Source organism: Phaseolus vulgaris, chromosome 1 (genome assembly GCF_051622355.1).
Source record: "Phaseolus vulgaris cultivar YP4 chromosome 1, ASM5162235v1, whole genome shotgun sequence".
Taxonomy (NCBI): domain Eukaryota; kingdom Viridiplantae; phylum Streptophyta; class Magnoliopsida; order Fabales; family Fabaceae; genus Phaseolus; species Phaseolus vulgaris.
In genome coordinates, this window is record NC_143498.1 from 51,517,448 (window position 1) to 51,530,614 (window position 13,167).

A 13,167-nucleotide genomic window follows, 5' to 3' on the forward strand; every position below is an offset into this window, starting at 1 on the left:
CATAAAAAATTTATTCTTTCTTTTTATGCTATTCGACAACCCAAACAGGAAACACAAACGAATTTTTCATTTTTCTCTCTTCCTCTTCTTTCTCTCCTATCAGTTCTTCTAAACATACTATAAATCATACCCACTAAAAGAAAAGGAAAAAAGAAAGATAAATTTAAATAGACAAATAAAAATTATTTTTTTAATACCTGTGATCTATAAAAAAACGATAATATTTATTATATTATATATATATATATTTAAAATTGTCTTATACAGCACATGTACAACTTTCTATTATTAAAAACTTATTTTGAAAATTAAACATTTATTTTTAAAAAGTTAAACGAATATACTGAATTAAAGTAATTGTTTCAAGTTTTATTTATGAAAAAACTGAAACCATAAATTATATTATTTTTAATAGGGATGGCAAAGCGGGTCAGCCCGCCCCGCACTTGGCCCGCAAAAATGCGGGACGGGTTGGCCCGCCCCGCAAAGTTATTGCGGGCTAGAATTCCCGACCCGCCCCGCATAAGAGCTGACCTGTAAGTTTGCGGGCCAGCCCGCATTTTTTTTTAAAAATTAAATATTTATTTTTTTACATTTTGTTATTAAAAAATTGTCAAATTAAACCTATATATTTGTTATTATCAAACCTAATTTTTTTTCCTTCCTTTTCAAACATAGTCAAACATCAAAACATTAAGATAAATATCAAATATCACTATTCTTCCACTTCCAAAACATTAAAAATACCTAATTCCAAAACATTAAACATAAACATTAATTCAAAAACATTAAACATAAACATTATTAACATTCTTCCATTTCAATAACATTGGATGCCACCTTAGTAGAACCTTCATCTCATAATTATAATCTTCTCCGTCATCTGCATATATTAAAACAATGACAATTAATTAATTAATTTTTCATAAAAATAATACAATAGAAATAAGATAACTTTTGGCTCAATTGAAGGCTTGGTCATGGGTAACTTCTAAAATACCCTCGGTTTACTTCTCCTTCCCTAGCTGGTGTCTTGCTCTTTATCGTGTTTGAAATCGATTTAATTTTTATCGTGTTTGAAATTGATTTAATTGGCATGACCTAGTTTAGGTTGCCCTGCTGCTACTAAGTGCCAATATTTTTTCTTGCGAGTTTGCGGGCCAGCCCGCCCCGCCCCGCTACTGGCCCGCGCGGGTTGCGGACTAATGCGGGTTAGCGGGTTGAAAAGGTCATCCCGCCCCACGTTTTTTACCTGCGGGCTGCGGACCGGCCCGCATGGCCCGCCCCGCTTTGCCATCCCTAATTTTTAAAAAATAAATAAGTAATACAGTAATAATAGTAACCAAAGGTAGGCTTGTTTCCGTAGTTATTCTTACTCTTAGCTTCCGCTTCTTTTCTTGGCCCAAGCCCCAAACACACAAAACGGATCTCAAGACTCACTTTTGCCAATTTTTCCTTGCACCATATCAATTTCAAGATGCACCCAACTTGTTATTAAAAATATAAAATTATCTTTTAAAATAACGAAAATAACCTTAAATAAAAAGGGTGTAAATAAAAATTAATTCCAAAACCTTTTATCCAGAAATATTCTACATTTGTATTTTCAGAACATATTTTTGAATTCTAAAAATTTTTATTTAGAATTTTTATTTTATTTTTTAATTATATTTTTTATTTTTTATTTTTAAATTCAGAATAAAGATAAGTTTGGAAATTTAAAAAAGGTGTAGGTTAAAATTGATATGGTGGAGGAAGAAATTGCCCTCACTTTTTAGGTTTAACCCAAATTGAATGAAACCAACCCAATGTTCAACCCAATAATATCCACCACTCGTCATCTTTCTCTCTCTCTTCTTTTTCCATTTTTCTATTTTCACACCTTTTAATATTAAAATATTGTAATTTTTGCTTTTAATTTGATCCTGTTATTTTCTCATCTCATCAAATCTGAATATCTCAAGCCGAAGACCTTGCGTTGAAATCTAACCAGGACGACATCCAAGAAACGTTTTCCCAGAATTTACTCTCTTCATCCTATTATCAAGGTTTTGTACTTTCTCAAACACTAATATTTCCTAATCGTGGTTTTGTTAGTAGATTGTTTCAGCCACGGTTTTCTGGATCTGATTCCAATTTTCATTTCCGACAATTTTCCTTGTTTTCTTTTGGTTAAATTTCAACAAGCTAGTAATTTTTTTTTCCCAAGAGGGTGGTTATTCTTGTACAATTTGCCCGGTACTTTTCAATCTATGTTGGGTTCATCTTGTGTTTTCTCCTTTCAGCTCATTTTTTCCACCTTGATGTAGTAAACAGTGCACCCACTCTCCCGGTGGCTATGTCTTTACATCTTATGTGTGATTGTTGTTTCTTGTATAGATCCAAAATGGACTATCGATGGACCAATGGTAGGCAAGAAACAGGTGGCCGTGACAGGAGGCCATCTAAAAGGGAACAGGTAATTGATGTCTCCCATCTCCTCAATTGAGTCGTGTGCGTGCTTACAGGGTTTTTGAGATTTCAATTTAAAAAAAATAAAATTGAACTTACCTCTGTAATTGTAGTGAAAATGATTATGAAGACCTGAATTTAGAAGATAATGATTCCTGGTTCCTATCTGGAAAACTTTTGTTGCCATTTACTTGTGTGTTCTGTTTAAGACACCTATATTTTTTTTTTATGATTATGAATGTATTCATTTTGAATTTTTTTTTATCATTTTTGAGAATTTATATATATTTAGCATACTAAACTATATAGAAATTTCTAAATTGCAGCTATCTTGCTAGCTGCTTTCCCGCTATAGCAATTTTTGGGGCTGGGTGCTCTCTGGGATTTAAAACATTGTGTACTATATTTATACTCGATGAATATGATAATGTGTCTTTGAGACATGTTAGATATGCAACTATTACTGTGATTTCCATTGTATTGAGATGAATTGATTTTTCAGGCATATCAGGACTCTGTTGTTGAGAATCTGTCACAGGATTTTCGCTTGCCAATCAACCACAGGCCAACAGAAAATGTTGATCTGGACAACGTTGAGCAAGCGTCTCTGGACACACAGTTAACATCATCTAATATTGGCTTTAAGCTTCTCCAAAAGATGGGATGGAAAGGAAAGGGTCTTGGGAAGGATGAACAAGGTTTATACTATATTATTACTTTCTTTGATTTTAATAATTTGTTTCTCTATTTATGAATATTTACATAATGCATTTACCCATTATTTTAGCTTCTGCTGTGCTGCACAATTTTTCCCTACTCCTTAGTTCCTCTTGGACGTCTCCCCTTACCCCTCTGTGCAGCCCTTTCTGTACCTCCTTCGTTGTCTTGTTAGAACCTGCCCTTTATGTCCATTTTCTTCACTTTCTTCTCTATTCCCCTGGAGTGGTTGGAAAGAGAGCAAAACTCTCTGACATGACTTCAAATCTTGTTATTTTGGTCTTTAGGGCTGCTTCATTCAGTCATTCCATAGATCAACACCTAGTAGTAGTAATTTGTTCTAGGCATGGCAAAGATTGCTTCAATTTTTGTTATTTTATTCCAGCATGTAAATTGATTTTATATTTGTATACAATATGCTAATGAGACCTTTAGCACCCTCGTTAATGCTCTACAAAGTGTTATTTGGACAAGCTTTTTATTTTTCCTTCTGAGTGAAAAGTTGTATTTTTCTCTGGTCCGGGGCTAAATTGCTTCATTTATTGAATCAACTGAGTGTTTGCACTTGCCTCTGATTGAAACAGATTTTGACAAGAAGTTCATTTTTTACTTCCTTTTTTCAGTATTAATTTTATATGTTCCTGATTGAGAGGATGCTTAAGCTGAAAGTGATTTGATTTTAGTGTTGCCCTTTTATTTTAAATGCTTTATCTTATTTTTCAAATTGACCTGGGCTTGTGTGCAGGAATCACTGAGCCAATAAAATCTGGGATTAGAGATCCAAGACTGGGAGTTGGTAAGCAAGAAGAAGATGATTTCTTTACTGCAGAAGAAAATATCCAGAGAAAAAAACTTGATGTTGAGTTGGAGGAGACAGAAGAACATGTGAAGAAGCGGGAGGTATGATTTATCACTCCTTAGTAGTTGCTCTTAGTGCAAAACCCACATAGTAGTATCGAGTTGATGTTTATATTTTCTCAAACCTGCACCCCTCATAGCAGAAGGCTGCATATAGCATATATGCATGTCTTTTGACCGGATTGGTATGTCATAAGGAACCATCAAGTTTGGAAGGTCTTGAGAATTTCCTGCAGTTTTTATTACCTGGTGGCTTCTTCTGCCTGCTTCGTGCACATTATGAAAATTCAGGTGTTAGCTGAACGTGAGCAAAAAATTCAAACTGAAGTGAAAGAAATCCGAAAGGTGTTTTACTGTGATCTCTGCAACAAGCAATACAAATTAGCTATGGAATTTGAAGCACACTTGAGCTCTTATGATCACAATCACAGAAAGGTTAACATTTTAACTAACAGTTACTTGGTTCTGCTTTTTGTCAACATGATTTCCAAATTGGCTCTTTTTTTCTTTCCCAATGCTAAATCCTTGATGTTAACTACAGCGATTCAAACAAATGAAGGAAATGCATGGTGGTAGTAGTCGAGATGATAGGCAAAAGCGAGAAGAACAGCGTCAAGAGAGAGAAATGGCAAAGTTTGCTCAGATGTATCCATTTGCTCCTATGGCCATTTATTTTTACTCTCTTCTTCCCTTATTGTTTTGGTTATGGGTGGGTGGCCAGGGGGTCAATATTCTAATTTTTACCGACATTCTCTACTGTCATTTGGTTTCCTTAATGTCAATCAGTGCTGATGCTCAAAAGCAGCAACGGCTTCAACTGCAACAAGAGTCTGGATCAGGAACAGCGTCCTCTGAATCTAGAACTGCTACTGCACTTACAGATCAGGAGCAGCGAAATACTTTGAAGTTTGGGTTTTCGTCTAAAGGCAGTGCATCTAAGGTATGTCCACCAAAGAAAACAAAAATTGTCCTTCTAGTACTTGGGAATTTGGAGTGCTTGCAATTTTTATACATCTCACTGTCGAATTCTTGATACTGTTCTGTTCCAATTCAAGTCTTGTACACTTCAACCCTGGCAATCCATTTAGTGTTCCTTTTGCATTCTTGCAAAGTACATATTCCGTATGCTAATAATATCATTTTCCTTTCCACAATGTCTGACAGATAACAGTTGGTGCCAAGAAACAAAATGTTGCAAAAAAGCCAAGTGTTCCGATCTCCTCTATATTTAGTAATGATAGCGATGAAGAATAAAGGAACATTACTCATGCAGTGACGTATCAGTATGTTGTGACATTTATCGTGGTTTGGTTTGCATTAGATGTTTTATTCAATATTTGCCACCATCCTCAGTTTAAGATGAAGAAAACATTTGGAATTTCACGATAGTTTGGTAGACCAAAAATGTTACCTACTTATCTGTGTGACAATGTTATGTTCGCAAGGATTTTATATTTTTTACGTGGGTACAATGGTTATGTTAGTTTCCATAGTTCCACTGATACTTGAATCATGATGTTAGGCCACGGCCAACAACTTGGATATGTGGTTTCGAATATGTTGCAAATGAAAATTAAGTAGGTTGTTGTTACTAATGATGACAAAACTATCGTTCGTTAGCTCCACCGATGCCCCATTACTGAAGTCTGTGAATTTGTGACTACAAAGCTTGGTTAGATGCAGTGATGTATTCTCAGAACCCCTTGAGGAAATGACGATGACATTGAAAAATGTTTAGGCTGTTGGAGCTTATATTTGTTTGTTCGATGCCTTTGCTAGAATCGAATTTTTCTTGAGAGTTTTATTGTTCCACTTGTTTATTATGAAAATATATTTTTGTGAGTAAAAAATGGTAAAAAATGAAGCTACAATAGGTGATATTGAGTACCCAATTTTTGATACAATCATCTTAGAACTCTATTACTTTTCTTATTGAATAATTTAGTATTTTAGTATTAAAAGATAGTTGTAATATGGTTGTTTTAAATTTGATTCGCCCTTGCTATGCCAAGGAGCTTAAGTATATTAGTAGCAGAGACATTATTTCGAACCCTTTTTTTTCTATTTCTAGTTTATAATAAGAATTAGAAGTTATTGGTTGTCAAATTTTTATTTGCAAGATGGATTATGGTTTTATTTTAGATAAGCAGATTTGCAATTTCAAAAATATTGAAATACTTGAAATATGAATTAGTAAATCAATTCATATCCATTAGATTTTAAATTCTTAGTTTTGACAGTGTAATTTAATCCTTACGATTTAGTGGAAAAAATCTATTTAATAAATTATAATAATTTATTGTATATATCTAAACCTAACCGTTGCAATAAAAGTAACTAAAACCCTAAAAAATAATGGGAAACAATAATTTAATGAATTAGTCCAATTTTGTTTCAACAGTATATATAAATAATAAACAAAACAAATTATTAAAAAATATTAGACAAAACATCCTTTTAGTAGTATGAGGATAAGATTTAAATCCTGAAAAAAAAAAAATATATATATATATATATATATTTAAAAATTAACTTTCAACATTAAATAATTTTGAATAACTAATAATTAAGAATAATATTTTATGTCAAAATTTAAATATTGACATTTCATATTAATAAAACTCTAAAAAAAACACAGGTAGAAAAGAAAGGGAACGGAATGGAGAGAAAAAGATTTGGAAGAAAATAATGAAAGAGGGAATAGAATAAAAAGAGGTGAAAGAACAAAAAAGTATAAAACATTTCAATGTTTCACTTTTTAATAAAATTTAAAAAGCTACAATTTCAAATAATCAAAAAATACTTTCATAATTATGTAAAAGTTTAATTTCTTTTTAAATTTTTAATCTTTATGATAAAATATTTTAAAAATTATAAAATAAATACATAAATCACCTTAAAAAACTGTCTAAACACAACACAAATGTAAATTTATTTCTACGTCTTAAAAGGATAAAAGACATCCGTGATTCCATAAACAGCTAGAGATGTTACAACAACTTATTTACATTACAGTAACAAGTATTGAAATGATTGCAAAGATATCTTTCAGAAGCATAATTAGTATTACTAATTAGACAGATTCAGCAAACCCAACTTGGAGATTTCCGTAGTCAAAGATGGTGTGATAAGCCCTCATGAAAATATCCCCAAGAATCCTGCATACACATACATACACTCGCATCAGGAACAAAACACTTCATTCATGGTTGTTCTGTACATTCTGTATGCACATGTGATCTTAAATGGAATTTAAGAAGTTAATATACCACAATGGACCCCGTGGAGGAGGAACATCAAGAGCAATAAACCCACTGAGGCAGACTTCGGTAATGCCTTCTCCAGTTCTCAAAATATACTGAAATCACAAAAAACATTCTTAGAATAACTACATACCTAGCCTTGATCTATCTATCTATAGATAACAATATAATCATCCACCAAAGCCACAATGTAATTTAGATTATGGAATGTTCAAATCCTAACCTGCTCTGGTGTAAGGACAAAAGGTTTATCTCCAATTGTGAATGTAATGTTTGGCATCTTCGAAATACTGCTACAGCTTATCACTGACTCTCCAGAGGGACTTGGCAAGCTCTCACACAGCTGCCAAAAATCAAAACAAACATTAACCACATGTTAGTAAGTACTCTAAACCATATATATAGTACTGCTTGAGCTTGTGAACGGGATAGTGCGAAGGGCATACTTGATTAACATAGTTGAATACTCTGTCCTTTGTTTGTTTTTGTTTTAGTTGATTCTGGATCCAAAGAACAAGCATCTGACAAGAAGAACACAAAGGAGTATCTCTTGCTGTCAACTCACTCTGTTCCTTTTCAATTACCATTTCAATCCCAGGGCTGCACAAAAATAGAATTCAATGTAATTTAGGAAAATCTGTTTCAGACAAAATATAGAATTTAGCATGAGTGAGGTCAAAACCTAAACTCTCAATAGCTACAGAATAGAATCATAGACTAGTAAGCTAGTACATGCAAATATAATGAGGGTTTCCTGACAGTTTTTTTAAACAACTCGTCATTTCTTATTTGCTAATGCATGGAATTGATACCTCTGACTTTTTAACCTTAATAGAAAGAAGCATCAAACATTTATCCAATCTCTTCAAAGTATTACAAAATTGACTAGCAATGAAACAAATATGGTGAAAAAGCAGTACAAGGGAAGCAGAAAGTAGAGACATCTATATACAAGGGCCATAGACCTTTCTGACCTCTTAGATTGAATCCTTTTGGAAGAACATAAACCAACTTGTGAGCATATGTCATCAGGTTTCACCTACACAACAATATCAAACTCATTTAGGTCCAAAGAGTGAAAATGCAAATGGGAAAAATATCACAAGCCAAAAAACATGTTCAATTGAAACATACCCCTGATACCAAGAGATCCCATATCATCTCTCCATATTGAGAAACGACTTCCTTACATTCTACACTGAGAACTCCTTCAGCTCCAATAGCATGGTTGATTTCAGCTACAACAGGCTGAAATTAATGGTCAACAGAAATTATAAATAAGAATAAATAAGCAAAAAACTCCAGAAATATGGAAGCACATACTGTTGGACCAGCAAGCAAAGATGTTCCTGAATCCACAATAGCAGCACAGCCACCCTCACAAACACCTAAAAAACATTGATATGTTTCAGAATTAGAAGCACATTAATCAAAGCATATGCAACAAAATAAGATAAAAAAAAAATCTTATTTCACAAACATTGATGTAAAGATAAGTTTTGTTGATACTATATTCTTGAACAAATTCAAGTATGAGGAAGTAAAAAGTTCATTCTAAATTCACTCCCTATACCATATTCCAAATCATCTTAACCACTCAATCACTCCATTAGTAAATCCCCAAAATAGAAGTTTTTATTGTTGGGGAACAATAATATCACCTGTAGAAGCACCTCCAATGAAAAAATCTCCAATTTCAATCTGCAAAGAAAACTTTCATGTTAGAGAATTTTCTGGTATGAATAAATACATACATACATAAATATACATACATATATATATATATATAATATATTTAAGAGGAAATCCTAATAAAATAAAATGTGTTTTTGCTAACCTGCCAGTAACCCTTTTCAGTAACTGGAAAATAAGTGTGGTCTCCTTTGAAGTGCTTCGGGTTAACACCACCAAAAACTAGTTCACCACCTTTTTTTGCATTTGGATCCCCATTCAACCAAAACGAAAACACCTTCTCACCGATAAGATTTTGCTCCACCATTTTGTACCTGTGATTTTATGATGGATTGGTCAGTTAAAGGAAAAAAAAAAATCCATGTCCAACTCTAACAATGAAATTAGATACAGATTAAATGACAAAAGAAAGGGTTAAACACACCATAATGGCACAGCATCTGCAACAGAGATCTCCTGAAATCCAAGTCCCAGTATTCCATCGAACTTTGCTGACAGAAAGGAAAGACTTCCTTCTCGGGTAGCTTCAATGAAATCCTACAGTTTCATGTAGTAACATTTATAAGTATTGCTACTACAAGTTTGTACAATCTATATTGAGTGGAAGCTCACAAAAAGAGTACTCACCAGCTGCTTGACAACAGCGCTGCCAACTTTAACACTATCTTGACTGAAGTAACCAGATATTGATCCAGATCCATAGGTTATTTTACATGATGTTCCTGATCAACAAGATATTTACGAACTTATGATTAAACTAACATTACATGACATACAATAAGGTATAGAATAGCATTTAATTCACAGTACCACTATAATCAACATGAATAATCACAAAAAGGAATTACCATTTTTGACATATGTTCTGGATTTCTTTGCCTTGTACCAATTATGGGTATAGCAAGCAAGCTGCGAGAGAAAACTAGTCAATATGATAAGCTTATGTGTACATATTTCTAAAGACATAAAGTTAAGTTGAACTCACAGAAAAGTAGCAATTTGATGATGGAACCCAAAGGTTGGAACTACCAGTATCAAACACAACAGTAAACGTCTGAGGCGGTGTGCCAATTCCAATCTCACCAAAATACTGAGCATCCAAATAATTTTTCAAAGGTACAATATCTTCACCTTTTCCGTTACTAATAAACTGATTATGCTCACCCATAATTGGCCTTCCAGATCTTAAACCTTCTCTAGCCTTTCTAGCAGCATTAATACTATTAAGATCTAGTGGTCTCTTCTTCAAACCAATTTTAAGAATTCCAAAGGAGAAGGATGGAAGAAGGGAACATGTTAAAGCCCATAAGCAGAAGGCCACCATCAAATGCTTTTGCTCCATGGTCAAGGAAAATCTGCCGTAAAAGGTAATCAGAAAGTAAGTTGAACTGAATACAGTCCTAATTTTACACAAAATGCAAGTAAGAATGGAACAATAAAGGAAATAAAACAGTTGAGATACTAAGTTCTTGTAGTATATTCTCCACACAGCCAATCTAAAAACATAATCCTCTTTTCTACAGATATTTAACGGTTCGGGCAGTAATTACTCCAACCATCATATTCACAATAATTTTTTTAGCTTCCTATACAGTCTAGAATATATAGTCATCTAACAAGTCAATTTTTTTATAAAAAAAAAAAAAACATTGAGCAAACGTTTATCGTTTCCATGTTTGGTCAACGAGGCAGAAAGGAAAAGAAATTGCTAAGATTTTCACCCCAAACTTGGGAGTTATAATTAGCTTTATTCACAGTTGATTTATCTTTGTGTCCTCCACAAGTTTAACACAAAAAACATAAAGCACATAGAAAAAATAATAATAAACAGAATCAGTTCAGTCTACTAATGTTACAAACATTTCTACACAGATCCCCAACACCCACATACACAGATTCCTCTAAATCTAAACTACAGCAGAATCAGTACTGGACTAAACTCATCATCCTGTTCCAAGATCAAAGATTGAAAACCAAAACAAAAACAAGGTAGAGGAATCAAGAGGGTCGAATGCACTAAGATGATAAAAATATTTAAAAAAAAAACAAAAAAAAAAAAAAAAACCTTTAAGCAGCTTAAAGCTACTGCAGAAGCTGATGTTGCTGTTATGAGCGCCCCACGGATGAAATAGAGAGAAGACCCACACAAGCACACACAAAAGATGGAAGCTTGTAACCAATAAATAATAATTGATGGATAGCAGTAACTTGCTATACCTGCAACCTAATTAACATTATCAAATAAAAACAAATAATTTGCTTCAGAAATATCTGCTTCACACCAAAAAATTGTAGGTCTTATTCATGACTTTTGTTTGGATTGGCACAGTCTATTTCTGTCAAAAAAATGTTTTTGATTATTTTTAATCAAACATTATTTTTTTCCTAAAAGTGAAAAAAAAAATATTACTTTTGTTTCTTCCTTTTTTCTCTACGGTGGTAACGGTAACACTACAATTTTTATTTATTTATTTAGGGCATATGCAGTGGGAAATGCGTGATTCATAATTTCATACTGCGAGTGAAGTTTCTCATGATAAAACTTTTAATTATTATTGATTCACTGTTAGAAAAATAAATATAAAATAGTTATGTCTTCATTGGTGTAAAATATAGGATAAATAACATTTATGATTTTAAATAAGTAGGTGGCGTGTTTCATTCTGCTTAGAACCAATAAGATTTAAGAATAATATGTTGAGATGCTTCTTAAATGTTTACACAAGCTGACCAAGGATAACAATTTTAATTTATTTTTTTTTCAATTTATTTTATATGTTTTATGTATTACGAAACCTAAGTTTTTCGTATAGTGATAATATATTATAAAATTTGAGCCAAAATAATTCAGATCAAATAATGTGATTAAAATATCCGTCCACATGGAGAAGTTGGTGTAAGGATTTAGAAGATTGACAACTGTACAGATAAGGTACGCAAAAAGAAAATTTTTGAATAAAAAAATTATGTCGTGCTATATTAAAATACACACATTTTTATTTCTTTAATGAGATTGCAGATTATAATTTTAAGAAATATAAGAAGAGAAGAAAAGATAAACAATATAATAAAGTGAATAAAAAACAGTATGAAACTAGTTATCATCGTTACATATTTCGTAAGGAAATTTCCAAGAACTTTCACGTTATCGTGCAATTACCTTTTTTCGTTGGTTTGCATTTACTTTTGGCGCAAAGTGATTTTGTCCTGCCATCATCAGAAAATAAGTCTTTTATTTTGAATCCACACAAACCAAACCAAACATGACCTACCAACCATTGTCTGTATTATTTATTGGGCTTCGTAATGGGCTTTTCGTTTAAACAATACCTAATTTACCGGCCAAATTTTTTTTCCATTTCCATACTTTTTCCTGCACCTTCCTATTAATTGTTAAACTTTTTGAAAAATTTAAATAATGCACATTTTTTTAAGTTTTTTACTTTACATCATATTTTCCATCATATCATAAAAGTATTGTTGGAATTTAAAAATATATATATATATATAGAAATGGGAAGGTATGGATCATTTACCGTAGTGTGGTGTCTTACGCAGTTACGTTCACGTCATGGTTTTATCGCAAATTTAGTGCACAAATGAACGTCTCGTGTGTTTGCACAAAACTACATTTCATATTTGTCGTCATTTGCAATGATTGAAACAGAGAAAAGAGAGAACAAAATTATGATACTTAGACATCAGTTATGTGAATTGAACCATAATTCTTCAACACATCTTATTCATAAGAGTACAGATGATTAAACAATTGAATCAATCAAAACATTTCGATTTAGAATAATGTTTTAAATTTGAGCATTTCCTTATCAAACATAAACCGAATTAACTTGATCCATACTAAGTTTATTTTGGATCAAGTTTTTTTATCCAAAAGGTTAAAATTTAGTTTAAAATTTCTACAAATTATAAATAAATCCAACCGTATGAATCATAATTAAAATAAAATGTGTCACATCGATAAGTTAGATAAAAATTATTATGACTTTAAAAATAAAAAACTATTATCCCAATCAAAGAATTATTTGAATGGATTGAGTTACCCTCTTCTCCAATAATAAAAAAATATCCATAAATAACGATTAAATCGGAATCAATGTTTATGGATTGATTTATATTGAAATATTATTTGAAACCATTAATTTTGTGATCATTGCAAAAACATAAG

General features: G+C 32.2%; 2 protein-coding genes across 4 annotated transcripts; one reads left to right on the forward strand and one right to left on the reverse strand.

Moving 5' to 3' along the window:
- Window positions 1-1,763: 1,763 nt before the first annotated feature.
- LOC137814878 (D111/G-patch domain-containing protein) lies at window positions 1,764-5,621 on the forward strand. Of its 2 annotated transcripts, none has more exons than XR_016514673.1 (8): window positions 1,764-2,048; window positions 2,380-2,458; window positions 2,954-3,149; window positions 3,914-4,068; window positions 4,170-4,461; window positions 4,568-4,671; window positions 4,813-4,966; window positions 5,191-5,621. XR_016514673.1 is itself a non-coding variant. In XM_068617803.1 (8 exons), the coding sequence occupies exons 2-8, from the start codon at window positions 2,387-2,389 to the stop codon at window positions 5,278-5,280; spliced, it is 915 nt and encodes a 304-aa protein (XP_068473904.1). In that variant the 5' UTR covers window positions 1,764-2,048; window positions 2,380-2,386; the 3' UTR covers window positions 5,281-5,621. The 2 variants fall into 2 exon arrangements, 1 of the variants encoding a protein (XP_068473904.1); XM_068617803.1 differs by having other exon boundaries at window positions 4,318-4,461.
- Window positions 5,622-6,935: 1,314 nt separating this feature from the next.
- On the reverse strand, window positions 6,936-11,136 carry LOC137814879 (aspartic proteinase). 2 transcript variants are annotated; one of them, XM_090293687.1, is made up of 14 exons: window positions 11,057-11,136; window positions 9,967-10,345; window positions 9,830-9,890; window positions 9,609-9,703; window positions 9,406-9,518; window positions 9,127-9,295; window positions 8,951-8,990; window positions 8,613-8,677; window positions 8,424-8,537; window positions 8,264-8,328; window positions 7,736-7,889; window positions 7,513-7,632; window positions 7,296-7,384; window positions 6,936-7,184 (listed from the first exon to the last, which is right to left on the reverse strand). In XM_090293687.1, exons 2-14 carry the CDS (start codon window positions 10,321-10,323, stop codon window positions 7,100-7,102), a joined length of 1,527 nt encoding a protein of 508 aa, XP_090149813.1. In that variant the 5' UTR covers window positions 10,324-10,345; window positions 11,057-11,136; the 3' UTR covers window positions 6,936-7,099. The 2 variants fall into 2 exon arrangements, with proteins under 2 accessions (XP_090149813.1, XP_068473905.1); XM_068617804.2 differs by having other exon boundaries at window positions 9,967-10,336; window positions 11,047-11,136.
- Window positions 11,137-13,167: the final 2,031 nt, after the last annotated feature.

Coding starts and splice junctions, on each gene's coding strand:
- LOC137814878 (XM_068617803.1), top strand. CDS start 2,387: ATGGACTATCGATGGACCAATGGTAGGCAAGAAACAGGTGGCCGTGAC. Junction 4,069..4,317: donor AACATGTGAAGAAGCGGGAG/GTATGATTTATC, acceptor ATGAAAATTCAG/GTGTTAGCTGAACGTGAGCA. Junction 4,462..4,567: donor ATGATCACAATCACAGAAAG/GTTAACATTTTA, acceptor TGTTAACTACAG/CGATTCAAACAAATGAAGGA.
- LOC137814879 (XM_090293687.1), bottom strand. CDS start 10,323: ATGGAGCAAAAGCATTTGATGGTGGCCTTCTGCTTATGGGCTTTAACA. Junction 9,891..9,966: donor CATCAAATTGCTACTTTTCT/GTGAGTTCAACT, acceptor TTTCTCTCGCAG/CTTGCTTGCTATACCCATAA. Junction 8,329..8,423: donor GGGATCTCTTGGTATCAGGG/GTATGTTTCAAT, acceptor ATTGTTGTGTAG/GTGAAACCTGATGACATATG.